At 50.3% G+C, this 14319-nt stretch overlaps 1 protein-coding gene across 1 annotated transcript in view; it reads left to right on the top strand.

Annotated features, from left to right (window-relative positions):
* IQCA1 (IQ motif containing with AAA domain 1) overlaps positions 1-14319 on the top strand; it is a 174590-nt gene that overhangs the window by 333 nt on the left and 159938 nt on the right. The window contains exons 2-4 of the mRNA XM_007941621.1: positions 7297-7621; positions 8931-9050; positions 12028-12219. Of these exons, the coding sequence (XP_007939812.1) occupies positions 7297-7621; positions 8931-9050; positions 12028-12219 (637 nt within the window). The remainder of the gene's footprint in view (positions 1-7296; positions 7622-8930; positions 9051-12027; positions 12220-14319) is intronic.

The raw sequence follows: 14319 nt of genomic DNA on the forward strand, positions 1-14319 counted from the left end.
CCCCCTTCTCCTTCTTTCCCTCCCTCCTGGTTACCTTTTTGCAAATTCAAATGCCCTCAGAACCCAGCCTCAGCTTCTGGTGGGCTGGGAATGCCGACTTAGGTCTGTGTGTGCCTTCGAGGTCAGCTGGGTGCCAGGTGCTGCCCGTGCCGCTGCACCCCGTTGTGCTGTTGGGGAAGCAGTAGGCTTTACCCGCTCTGTTTGGGCTTCTTGTTCAGTAATGAATCGGTTGCTCTGTGAAAACATCCAGGTCCAGTATTTAAATCAAGAAGGATCTTGAGACAGGTTTCTTACCCCACTTATCACCAGGAGCCTCAGCTGGTCCGGGTACAAGATAGGAAATCCGCCACCCCTTTGTCCCTCTGTGGCTAACAGCACAGACGCCATGGTGGTCTTTGGGCTCCAGGAGAATCCTTCCAAGCGCCTGTCTTACATGTAGTTAATAGATCCTGTGTGGGCACTGCTCTCCGTGCTGGAAATAAAACGACGCTTACCTTCACATTAACCCTGTGTCATGGGGCTCCCAGGATTTCCGCCTTACAGCTGAGGACACAGTCACAGAGAGGCCAGCTAGTTCCTCTGAAAGGAGCGGGTTCTTTGTGAGCCCAGCTGCTCTTTCTCCAGTACTAACCCTGCTCTCTGGCCGTTACATGTTCTGAAGTCTGGTAAGATGCCTTTAGTCCTTTACTGTCTACTCCACACCCCACCAAACCAAAACCAAACTTGCTGCCATCGAGTCAGACCCGCCTCATAGCAACCCCTCCTTGGGTTTCCGAGGCCATATCACTATGAAAGTAGATTGCCCAACCTTCCTTCCGAGCAGTGGCTGGTGGGTTTGAACCACCAGCCTTCTGGTTAGCAGTCAAGTGCCTTAGGCACTGCACCACCAGAGCTCCCACTCCACACCTCTCCACTTAAAAATTAGTGCTGGGTTATCTATCAGATTCTTGGTAATTCTGCCTCTGTATGTCATCCTCAGGAGTTTGTGGTCTTTAACTCTTGCCTTTTGAAGCAAAAACAGACACTGCCTTCTACTGGATCAGATCTTGTGGATGGGACAGTCTGCAGGCTTTAGAGTGCCTCTGGGACATCCCCGTGCATGGAGACAAGGAGGGAGTTGAGTGTTGAGGTCCGGAATTCAGGAGAGAGGGCTGCGTGTGACGTTTACATCTGAGAGCTGCAGGCCCAGAGGTGGTAGTCCTGAGACATGGGATGAAATAGACAGAAGGTCCAAGGACGGAGCCTGGGAACATGCCAGAGTAGGAGATTGGAGAGAAGAACCAAGGAGCGACCAGTGAGGAAGACAAGAGCAAGCGATTGTGGTGCCCTAGAAGCTGGGTGAAAACAGCAGTGTTTGTAGGAGCAGGGCATAGTCAGCTCTGTCCAGTGATGCTAAGACAAATCAGAGAAGAACTGAGGAGTGACTGTCAGATTTAGCAACATCGAGCCACTCATAAGCTTGCCAGGAGTCGATTCAGTGAGATTGACTGAAGGGAGCTTAAGAGGGACGTAACCTAACCAGCTGCTGCTGAGTTGACTTCGACCGATGGTGGCCCCACGGAGCCAGTGGGCGTAGGTAGCTTTTCAAGGGAGCCCTGTTGTAAGGAAGCAGAGTGGCAGCTGATGGTAGGGAATGGGGTCAGGAGATGGACTGATGCAAACGCAGGAAAACGGTAGTTTGTGTGTTTGCCGAAGAGAACGGCTCAGTGATGAGGCAAGGCAGGATGGTTTAGGAGGAAGGAGGAAGGGAAGTGGGGTGATGTCTGTAGCATGAAGGGGGGTGCCCGGTGCATGGCTTTCCATCGGGGAGCTCACGTGCTCTATGGACAGGAGCAGGTAGGAAGGCAGAGAGGAGTTCGTCAGGAGAGATGTCCTGGGGTGGGTATCCTGGTGGGGGCCCAGAGGTCTCGGTCAGCAGATGATGGCGTTGGGGGCAGTGGGTGGTGCCATCTGACAAGAAGAGGTTCAGAATTGGGGTGCTGGAGGGAAGAAGGGGAACGGTCTGGGCGTGGCAGTGAGAGCTGGGAGGGTTCTTAACCCAGCTCCACGCCCAGAGCTCTGGGCGTAAGGGAACCTCCACTCTGGGTGAAGCGGGCCAGGCTCAGAGCAGGAAGGTGGGGTGCCGTTCAGGGAAGAGAATGGAAACCTCCATGAGGTGGGAGAGTTGGCGGTTTGTGCCATGTATAAAGTAAAGGGGCGGATCCCTGCTCTGTAATGGGAGCTCTGGTGGTGCAGTGCCTAAGGCATCTGACTGCTAACCAGAAGGCTGGCGGTTCAAACCCACCAGCCACTCCTCGGAAGGAAGGTTGGGCAATCTACTTCCTTAGACACACCGCCTCAGAAACCCAAGGAAGGGTCGCTACGAGTCAGATTCGACTTGACGGCAGTGCATTTGGTTTGGTTTTCCACTCCATAGAATCTCTGTTTCCCATTGAGGCCTATGCTGTGTCTTACTGTCCCAGTGCCCTCCCCGACCCCAGTTACAGGAAAACTGCCAAGCGATGCAAACAATGACCTTGTCTTTTTCAACCGTCATAATCAGTCGCCTCCACCCTCAATCCCCCGACTTCGGAAGCTAGGTCATGTGCACAAGCCTGAAACCAATCCTGTGTTTTTTAAAGACTGAAGTAGTCTGCCCTCTCTTCACAAGGTTCGTTTGCAGCTTCAAGAACACGTCTGGCATCTGCTCTCCCATTCCCACAGTAACCCTCTGCTGCCCGGGCCGCAGTGGATGTTGTTATCCGTGGTTGACGTGTGAGGAAACATACGTGCGAAGAAGTTAAGTGAGCTGCCTTAGACAGGTCCAGGGTTTAAACGACCAGCACTTCTATCTGTAAAAAAAAATCTCGCCGTGCTTAAGAGAAGAAAAAACGTACATGCACACACAACTTTGTACACAAGTGTTCAAACAGCCCAAAGAGGAAGCAACCCAAATGCCCAGCAACTGATGAACTGATACACAAAATGTTACGTGTATCCACATGATGCGTACCATGCATTCGCAGAAAGAAATGACATCAAATATAGAACAAGATTCAAAGTCACACAAAAAAAGAATGGCTTTCTAGTCAGACAGAGACTGGCAGGACGCCTGAGACCGTGACCCACACATCCACAAGCCTGGCGCTGACCTTGTCCCTGAGGCTCAACTTTCAGCCAAATGCTAGGAATAGTGACACCGGGAAGGAGCGTGCTCCTTGGCACAGTTACTGGATGAGACCAAAAGTTTGCCCGAAAACAAAGCGCAGACGGCAGGCAGGGTCAGGAATGGAGGACGAGTGTAAACTGAGAACCTGGGGAGGAAGGGAAAGAGAGCTGTCACGTTGAGGGGCTTGCCACCAGTATCATAATGTATATAAATTGTTGAGTGAGCAACCAGTGTGCCCTGTCAACTTTCACCGAAACCACAATAAGTAAATAAGGGAACAACATCCTGGCATACGCTGCAACATGTATGAACCCTGGAAACTCCTTCAAAGGGCAAGAAGCCAGCCAACACATCGTGTGACCCCATTTATAGGAAATGCCCAGAACAGGCAACTCCATAGAGACAGGAAGTAGACTAGTGGTCCTTGGGGGAATGAATTGGGGAGTGACTGCTAATGGACAAGGAATTTCTTCTTGGGATAGTGGAAACCTGAAATTAAATAGTGGTAATGGTTGCACCAAGGCGCTCTGGTGGGGCAGTGGTTAAGGCATTTGGCTGCTAACCGTAAGGTCAGTGGTTCAAACCCATTAGTCGCTCCATGGAAGAAATATGGGGCAGTCTGCTTACATAAAGATTGACAGCCTTGGAGACCTAGTGGGGGTCACTCTGAGTCAGAATTGACTTGATGGTGGTAGGTTTGGTTTGGAATAGTTGCACAGCCTTGTGAGTGCATCAAAACCTGCTGAATTTTATACTTTGAAGGGGTGGGTTTTATGGTATGTGAATTATATCTCAGGAGCCCTGGTGGTGCAGTGGGTAAAGCATTCAGCTGCTAACCAGAAGGTCAGTGGTTCAAACCTAGCACCTGCTCCACCGGAGAAAGATGAGGCAGTCTGCTTCTGTGAAGATTGACAGCCTTGGAGACCCCTGGGGCAGTTCCACTCTGTCCTCTAGGGGCGCTGTGGGTCAGAATCCACTCCACAGCAGTGGGTGTGGTTTGGGCTTTGCTTCTGTGAAGATTGACAGCCTTGGAGACACTGTGGAGTGGTTCCACTGTGTCCTCTAGGGGCGCTGTGGGTCAGAATGGACTCCAGGGCAGTGGGTGTGGTTTGGGCTTTGCTTCTGTGAAGATTGACAGCCTGGGAGACCCCGTGGGGCAGTTCCACTCTGTCCTCTAGGGGTGCTGTGAGTCAGAATGAACTCCAGGCAGTGGGTGTGGTTTGGGCTTTGCGTCTGTGAAGACTGACAGCCTTGGAGCCCCTGTGGGCAGTTCCACTCTGTCCTCTAGGGGCGCTGTGGGTCAGAATGAACTCCAGGCAGTGGGTGTGGTTTGGGCTTTGCGTCTGTGAAGACTGACAGCCTTGGAGCCCCTGTGGGCAGTTCCCCTCTGTCCTCTAGGGGCGCTGTGGGTCGGAATGGACTCCACAGCAGTGGGTTTGGCTTGGATTTTGCTTCTGTGAAGACTGACAGCCTCAGGAACCCTGTGGGGCAGTTCTACTCTGTCCCCTAGGGGCGGTACAGTAGGTTTTGTTTGTTTTTCATTATGTCTCAATAATAAAAACCAGGAACCAGTGTGGTATGTCGACTCCAGCTCAAGGTGCCCCCGTGTGTGGGAAAGTGGAACTGCTCCATATGGTTTTCGGTGGCTGTGATCACCAGGCCTTTCTTCCAAGGCTCCTCTGAGTGGACTGGCACCTCCGGGCTCAGCAGCCGAGTGCATTCACTGTTGGCACCACCCAGGGTCCCCTTCAATGCCAGGCATGTTATAGTCTGTTGAGTCTGCTGGGGTCTTCCCCGGGTGGGCCAGGGAGCCTGCTCAGCCCAGGGTCCCTTGCTGTTAATACCATGTCCTGGAGGAGGTTTGGGGTCTCTTCTGTGGGAGCTCTGGTGGCATGGAGCCTAAGGCGTTTGACTGCTAACCAGAAGGCTGGCGGCGGTTCAAACCCACCAGCCACTGCTCAGAAGGAAGGTTGGGCAGTCTACTTCTGTAGTGATACTGCCTCGGAAACCCAAGGAGGGTTCGCTATGAGTCAGATCTGACTTGAAGGCAGTGAGTTTCATTTTGGTTTCCTGTGGGATTTAAGTCACAGTGTTTGTGGGTGCAGCCTCCTTCTTAGGGTATTGTACAAGCTAATGCTTGTTGGTGTGTCAGATGTCTTGAGGTCTGGTAAGATGTCTTGGACCTTTGCCTGTCTGCTCCACACCCTCCATTTTCCGATCATTGCTGGTAATTTGTAGGTTCTCTATCATACGATTATCAGATTCTTTGCACTGTTACATTTTATGTCATTCTCAAGAGCTTGCTCTCTGTACCACTTGCCTTTTGAGGCAGAAACAAAGGTTGCCTTCTACTTGTTAAGATCTTGTTTATAAGCAAGACTTCTAGAATTCTCTTCCACCAGACTTTGTGTAGCCTGTGCCATATTGATTCTCAAATATTTAACGTTCTTTATTGGTACCGTAGGAGCTCTGGGGGCACTGTGGTTAAAGTATTTGGCTGCTAACCAGAAGGTTGGTGGTTCAAACACATCAGACGTGCCACAGGAGAACGATGAAGTGGTCTGCTTCCTTAAAGGTTTACAGCCTGTGGGAACCCTGTGGGCGGTTCTACTGTGTCCTAGGGTGTCGCCGGGAGTCAGAATCAACTCACTAGCAGTGGATTGGGTTGGGTTCGGGTATTGGTACTGTGAGTGGGGTTTTTTGGTGGTTATTTTTCATTTTTTCTCCACAGTTTGTTGTTGTGGGTTTTGCCTGTGTCTTACAGCTTTGTGCACTAGTTTACGGTTGTTTGGTTACTGACTCCCCGGGTTTCTCAGGCACTTCCTGTCCCAGCAGTGGTTTTCGGTCCCTCCTGTGAATCCCCCTGACGTTGCCGTCACCCCGTTGTGCCCTTGAGGGTGGGTTTCCAGTGTTTTCTCACTGGAAGCACGTAGGGCCCCCGGTTTAGCATTTTGGAGGCTGCGTCCACTGTGGGGTGTGGGAGGGACTTTTCCACCAGGAATGTGCGGCAGTGAAGGCATGTGGGGCATCTGGGCACCGTGGGATTGACTGAGGGTGGGCACTGCCTTTCCGTGGCCGCATGAAGTTCAGCTTCCCCAGACATTGAACTTTCATTCTGGCCTTGACCCCTCTTTGGCCAGAGGCCACGGGGCTTTTGATCTGGGTGGCGCCGTTTGCTAAGTGGGATTTCGGATCCAAGTCCCTAAACAAAACCAGCCAGTCGTTTTCTGTTCCCACGTTGTCGTGTCAGGCTGAGGCCCCGAACCAGACTTAGTCCCCGAAACAAACGGAGGCATTTTTCTCTGCTTCGCGTTAGCAGTGCTTGAGCCTGTTACCATTCTCGGCCTGTCAGGTGAGGGGGCCCCTGGGGGTTGCAGTCGCTCCTCAGTGTTGGTGAACTGAGGACACGCTCCACGTTTCATACTCTCTGGATTTTACACTGTGATGTAAGTCATCTCACTTTCAGCAAGCAGATTGTATCGTCTGCGTATCACAGGTTGCTAGTGAGTCTCCCTCCAATCCTGATGCCACGTTCCTCTTCCTACAGTCCAGATCCTTGGATAATCTGCTCAGTGTAGAGATTGAATACGTGTGGGGAAAGCATGCAGCCCTGACCCATGCCCTTCCTGGTCTTAAACCATGCAGGGTCCCCTTGTTCTATTCCTGGTCTACATACATGCTCCTCATTAGCACAACTGAGTGTTCTGAGATTCTCATTCTTCACAATTTGTCCATGATTTGTTATGAACTACACGTCGAATGCCTTTGCATCATCAGTAAAACACAGGTAAACCTCTTCCTGGTATTCTTTGCTCTCAGCCCAGATCCATCTGACATCAGCAACCATACTCCTCGTTCCACGTCCTCTCTGGATCAGCTGAATTTCTGGCAATTTCCTGTCAATGTACTGCTCACTTTATTTCATTGAGGTGACAAGTGCTTAAAACTGTTTATAGGAATAATAGTAGCGGTCACATCCAAAAACACATGCACATCAAACCAGCACCTCAGTTTTCCAAAGAACCTCATGGCCACGTACAGTATTTTTAACTCATACTTGATTACACACTTTATTTGGGGTACCAGGTGCCCAGTATATGTGTCTTGTAAGGTAATGTTTCCTTGCTCTGTTGTCTGTCTTCTCTCAGAATGTATAACAAGATGTGGCATCAGACGCAAGAAGCCCTCAATTCTTTGCTTGACAAAGAGTCTCAGAAGTTGGGGGAACCACATAAAGATCAAGTGTTCGTCTTCGAAATGTTAGCCACCTTCTACATAAAGTACGTGCAGATCTTCAGAAAGCTGGAGAATGTCTATGACCAGATAGTGCATCCGCAGAAGCGAGTCCTGATCCGGAAGGTGCTAGACGGGGTGATGGGCCGCATTCTGGAGCTGAAGAATGAGATGGTTGAGTTGGAGCTCACCGAGTTTCACTATTTCGATGACATTTTGCAGGATCTAAAGCTGGCACCTGTAAGTGCTCTTTTTTTATTATGAATTTTTTTGTTGTTGTTTAAGTAAGGTATGTGGGCCTGTGACCAATATACTACAGACTCTGTCGCCATATTTACTGGTTATTTGGTATTGGAAATCAAAACATAGCCCTTCGATGAGACTGTATTGTCTTGGACAAGATGAAGATTGGGTCCCCTTAATTCTTGGTGCATACAGCTCTTTCCACAGTCATTGGGTCTCTTGGGCACCAAGGCCACTGTGGTCTTAATTAACACCATGGTGTCTCCCCAGGCCTGATGGACGGGGTCATCAGGGTGCCTTTCATGGATATGTTGTTGCAGAAACCCTCCACTCCAGTAGCAGTGCCCTCCACTTGTCTCCATAAGCCTTGATTTTCCCACCACCTTGTGGCTGAGTAGCCTGTTGGTTGCTGGTGCCTGGTTCCTTGGTGGCTGCAGCTCCTCCTTTGGTTTGGATTTGGCCCAGTGGTGACCCAAGGGCGTGTATGGCTATGGGCCTTAGAGCTTCCAACTCCACAGTGCTCACTTGCGCTCTCTCTCTCTCTCTCTCTCTCTCCCATATGCCCTGGAGGTCCCCTTCCTGGCCCCTGGTAGCACAGTGAGCTCATGTGGCCGTTCTGACCCTCACTGCCCTTCTAACGGTCACTGCAATTGGACCCTTGCTGCCAGGTGCCCAAGATCTTGGCTGGCTGGCTGGCTGCCTATATGTCTGGGTCTTCCAGGGGCAGCTGGACACTCCATTTCAGTGTCATAGTTCTGTAGGTCCACCTTTCATTTCAAAGGAACATTTCTCTTTGGGAAAAGATGAGGCCACCAGCTTCCGTAAAGATGACAGCCTTAGAAACCCTATGGGACGGTTCCACCGTGTTCTTTAGGGTCTCTATGGGTCGGAACCAACTCGATGGCAGTGAGTTTGGGTTCTGGTTACCAGTAATGAGTTCTCTTGACCTGGGTAGGCTCATCATCTCCTCCGTGAGAATGGCCAGGAAGCCAAGCATCACAGACCGATTCAGCAGTTCCCACATGTCCAGTTCATTCACACTGATGACCTTCTTCAGGTTGTGTGACCATCATCACCCTCCTTTTCTGAATTATTCCTCTGCCATTAACATGAACTTCCTGCCCCTAATAGTCTCCTCGAACCTTTCCCGATGCTGTTGTCAATTTCACCCCCCTACACATAGTTCTTAAAGGAGCACAATGTGAAATACCTGTCTCGATGCACAGGTTCCTACTGTATTTTTACAAATACTTGAGTCCTCAAATGATGACTAAAATACTTCCTTGCTTATTTGTCTCTTTCCTAGCAACAACTAGATATCCCCATTCCCAGATACTTTTTGAAGGAGAAGCTGGAAGTAATAAAAGGAAGAGAGAAGATTCTTGCGCAAATCCTGGCCGACAGTGGATTAGACACAACGAGCATGGTTTGTATAGTGTTTTAGCAGAAACTATTTCATAATGAACCGTCTGCTGCTTCTGGTTCCTAATTGTGAGAGAAACGTTCAGTGATTTTCCCCGTAAGGAGAGTGGCTCCACCTCGTGCGTGTGAGAAGTCATGTAAACTTTGGAACCTGTTTTGGATGATTCATAATCATTATTTTTCAAGAACTTAGAAACAATGATCAAAGCATAATGCTTTGTGGGTTAAACCTGTGACTCTAAGATTATGGAGTAGGTGATCAACTCAGTTTAATTTTCACCCCAGATTGACCTAGCCTAAAGCCAGAAGCAAAATGTTGTCCATGAAGAACACTAAGTACGGTGGCTTTCCAGGCACTCAGAGATGCCCACGTGTTCTGAGGGGCTCTGGTGGTGTAGGGTTGAAGGCATCTGGCTGCTAAACAAAAACTGTCCACACGTTCTAAAAAATATGGACTAACTTTCTGACTTCCCGTTGAGTGACACTCTGGAGAAAGGGAGAAAAAGCCCCTTCAAGACCCTCCCCAGAAAGCAGAGAAGCCGAATGCAGTCTGTTGTCTAGGCCTCCACCTTCTTTGTCCACAGTATCTGTGCAAGTGCACCTTCTTTCTGTCTTCACAGCTGGTTCTCAGTGCTTTCTGGGTTTTTAGTCATCTCCGATGCAGCCTCCCCTTTGGTAGTCTTCCTCCATCCTTTCTCTATAACACGCCCACGAGTCTTCTGCAAGACCTGTCCTATGTAGTTAGTGACAACCCTCATTACCTCTGAGGTGAATGTCTCTGGCTGGTTTTCATGGCAGTAAGGACCATTCAGACTGGGGCCCTTAGGAGTGTAAGGGCTGTTGGCATTGCAAGAGCAAACCAGAATGGACCTTCCTTCACCTGTTGCACAGAGAAGACCAGGTGTGTTCTTCCCACAAGAGGCCCCGTTGCGTGTAGTCAACCTGGGTCTTGGTATGAAGGATTCCATGTGCCTGATGGGGTTGGTGAGGAAGAGTACCACGTCCACTTAGTGCTGTGTGGTGAATGCCAGCACACATGGGCTTTACCAGTCCCCCCTGTGCCCACCTCCTGTTTGGCACAGGCAGGGCTCCCTGCTAGACAGTGGACTTGCTATCAACATGGTGCCCATTCCTCTGAGCCCATCTCAGCTACAGTCCCCTCTAGAAACCTTCCCTGACCACCTAGCTAAAGACCATTTGCCCTCCCTGCACCTCTCCCCTAAACAACTGACCCTGCCTCACACACGATGAGTTCCTGGAAGCCCGAGTCCGAGGCTGACTGGCTGGGGTCATCACGCCACCTTGCCAGCATCAGTGTCCATTGTCAGTCACAGGGAAGGACTTAGCCCCCTAAGGGAACCCCTTGCACACAGCATGCAGAGCAGTGCAGAATCTACTGAGGGTCTCACAGGGAACTGGAGACGGGAGGTGACACTGGACGCCAGTCAGTGAGACCCTGCAGATCCGTCCCTGCCGGTTCTCATCCCCACCGTCCCTCCACGGTTCTACTTCTGAAACCTTAGCTGTTGAAAACCCGGTGGAGCAGTTCTGCTCTGACACACGGGGCTGCCGTGACTCAGGGTCAGCCTGTCGAACAGCTGCTTGATCTCTGTCCGCCCCCTCTGGCCGCCAGAGACTCCCCATCGCAGCCTCTCGCTCAGTCGGACAATAGTGCAGCCTCACCCTAAGCAGCCTGCCCACGCCCTCACTCACGTCCCTCTTTCCTCAAAGCAGGGCACGACCCCTGTGTGACTCCCCTCCACATGTCCCACCTGAGGGCTCGGAAGGCAGGGTGTCACTGCTCACGCTCAGTGGCAGAGACTCAGGTCCAGAAAGTAGTGCTGACGGCAAGTGGGGAAATTGTGCCTGGTCCAGACCTCGGATGCTCACTTCTTAAACAAATGGACCGTCGTGTCAGCTCGGAAACACCAGTCATTCTTGTGCATACTTACTCAGCACGCGACAGCCTTACGTGAAGATGTCAGCTACCCTTTCCTTGCTTCCACTGCTGATGATTGGCCTCTGATGGGCTCAAGGTCATTGTGTTCAGGGTCTTCTCTGTCTACACTCAGCAGAGCAGGATCACACGGTCGACCTGGACCCGCAGAGGCCCTCAAGTACAACGGTGTTAATTTGAACTTGCCGAATGATCTCTCACAGCTGGCGATGGAAACTGAGATGGTTCATAGGAACCGCTCAGTGGTGCCCCCTTCCACTGGCATCCATGGCATTCACATGCTGCACCTGCCATACCGTAGACATGCCTTGGCAAGTCTGGATGGTCTCACATACAAATGGCTGGATCTGGAAAGCTGTTTCATGTAGAAATAAATACTCCAAAAGTGATTTTAAAATCAGTCCTATCCACTTGGTCACCCAGTAATTGACTTTGAGCTCAGCGTTTTACTTCATGTACATTTTAAGATTTATCTTCTCATATTATAGATTTTTTTTTTTAATTTTCTACCACTGAGCTAATGAAACATTGATAGCAAAGTTTCGTTGGATCCCCTTTGCTGACATTTCTAGTGAAATTGGCAACCAACCTAAAATACTGTGGAGCTAATTAAACAGTATAGGTCCCTGGGTGGCCAGAAGGTTGGCCATTCACACTCATCCAGAAGCGCTCTGCTTCCGAAAGGGCCCAGCCTTGAAGATGCCAGGGAGCAGTTCCACTCGGCTCACAGTGGGGTCACTGTGACTTGAATTGACTCAAGAGCAACCAACCACAAGAACAGTCAAAGAGTATTTTGTTCAGAAGGGGACAGGGAGGTTGGGGGGTACTGCTGTGGGGGCCCGCACGAGAGCATGTCGTCAGGAGAGTTCGTTGGAAAGATGGCTGGTGGCAGCAGCCCTCCCGGGCTCTGGCAGCAGTGTGCGACCCTTCCCAGGATGGTGCTACAAGAAGGGCTGCCGCGCGTCTGAGATCCGTCCTTGCGGTTAGTGTGCTAACTGGGCTGTGTCTCCCTGGTCTTTAACAGAAACCAGTCGTGAAGGCCATCCCTCTGGACAAGGCCATTAAGATGATCCAGATGGCAGAACGGGCCCGGCAAGGCCGTCTGAGGGCCATGTTCATGAAGCAAATCTACCTGCAAGAATACAGGGTCAAGCAGGGCAAGCTGCTCGCAGACAGACTCCCAGACGTGGCGGCCGCTGCTCTGTGCATCCAGAAGGTACAGTGTGGGGGCCGGGGGACGGGCGGTGGTCTTGCCACAACCGAGATGCGTCCTGGGGTTGAGGGTGCACTCCGAAACTCAGAATCTCAACTCTTACCACTGATAGAACCAGAATCAATTCCTGAAAGACTCATTAACTCACCCCGGGGAACCTGTTAGCTAAGCTTGATTCTGTTTTAGAATTTCTTTGCAAGTAGGTATTCAACTCAAGGATCTAACTTTTTTATTGTGGTGCAAATATATACACCAAACCATTCACCAAGATAACAACTTCCCTGTTCACAATTCTCTGGCCTCAATTGATAACACTTTTCACATTGTACCTCCTTTTTTGTTACCATTTTCCAAAATATTCCACCACCAGTGAGATAAACTCAGGCCCCCAAAACAAAATCAAGACATTTTATTCAAATATTGTTATAGATGGGGGACAATTGCTGGAAAGATTATTGCTAAAATTCCATAAGAAGTCACTCCTTAAGGATTTGAAAAGCCCATTTCCACACAGACATAGAATTACAGAAGGAAGCCTCACCTGGACTCACCTGGCTGAGTTACGGAAATGAGGACCATTTGAGAAAATCCCAATGAACATCATTAATAATTGGTCATCAGTGTTCTTTCTAGACGTGGGCCTAACGGTCTCTTTTATTTTGTCAAATGAGAACCATCTGTACCCCATCTGTTTTCCAAGGAGAAGTCCTTGGGTGACACAGTGGTTTGCACTTGATTCCTAACCTCAGAGGTTGGTGGTGAGACCCACTGAGTGGCACCACAGAGAAAGGCCTGGTGATTGCTCCTGTTGAGATTTCAGCCAAGAAAACTCTATGGAGCAGTCCTTCCCTGTAACATGTGGGGTCACTACTCAGAATTGACTCCATGGCAACGAGTTTTGTTTTTTGGTTTTTTTACAAGTATAAGGTTGTATACAGAAAAATGCAAAACATGCCAACATGACAGATTAGAAGTAGGTTAGGGAGAAAATAAGCATTGTTATCAGGTGCCATCGAGTGGACTGCACCGACCTTACGTGCAACAGAAACAAGCATGAGGACGTTGCATGCAGCCTGACAGTCTGCTTCTCATCTCTGTGGTGGTCGGTTGCGGGGGTCCCTGTGGTGGTGGTTGGTTGTGGTGGTCCCTGTGGTGGTGGTCGGTTGTGGGTGAGTCAGGGCCGACTCAGGGTGACCCCTGTGCACATAATAGAACTGCTCCACAGGGTATCAAGGCTGTGACCTTTCGGAAGCAGATGGCCAGGCCTGTCTTCTGAAGCACCTCTGGGTGGGTTTGAACCTTCAACCCTGAGGCTGGTAGTTGACTGCTGACCTGTTTGCACCACTCAGGGAGTCCATTCTCCTGGCTAATTGTGCTTGAATGGGAGCCAGGGGCAGGTGGGGAGGTTTTACATACGGGACAAACAAGGGGTTGTTTTCTTTCCAGTGCCTGGGGGTAGATTAGGAAGGTTTTGAAAGATCACCCCGGTTGAGGTGTGTGATTCTTGAAAGTTACTCGGTCATAATCTTCAGGGAGCTTTGGGCACTTTTCCTTTAAAACAGTGAGGCACTGCCCTTTGGTGTGGCTGCTCCCTGTATTCTAAGAGCCTCTCCTAAGGAAAGACTGGCAGGGACTCATTAACAAGAACTACGGGTCGCGCCGTGACTGGCTCTTCCCTTACGGCGTGCTCTTGCGCACAGAGAAGGAAACGCAGGCACAGCTCGCTTTGTGGCGCTCTGCTTTATTGCACGCGCAGATGACCGTGTTTGTTCACAGATTGGAGTTTTCTGGCGACCCTGCGTCTCGGGCAAGGTGATTGGCACCGTTTTTCCAGCAGCGTGTGCTTGCTTCCTGCCTCTGTGTCCATGTTGGTCATTCTCACAATAATTCTAAATTTCCATCGTCTGCTGCCCACTTCCTAGCAGACAGCAGAGTGTAGACATGACTTTCAGAGGCACTAGGAAACCAAACTAGGTGTGTGCTTGCTTTCTTGCGATACTCACTTCACTGCAGGGGCCTGGAACCGGTCCTGCATTGTCACCGAGGTCTGCCCGTATTCCATCAACACTCAACGTGTGCAATTCTGACTTTACGGGCATTTTA

Source organism: Orycteropus afer, unplaced genomic scaffold (assembly GCF_000298275.1).
Source record: "Orycteropus afer afer isolate SDZICR_OR568_19922 unplaced genomic scaffold, OryAfe1.0 scaffold00006, whole genome shotgun sequence".
NCBI lineage: Eukaryota > Metazoa > Chordata > Mammalia > Tubulidentata > Orycteropodidae > Orycteropus > Orycteropus afer.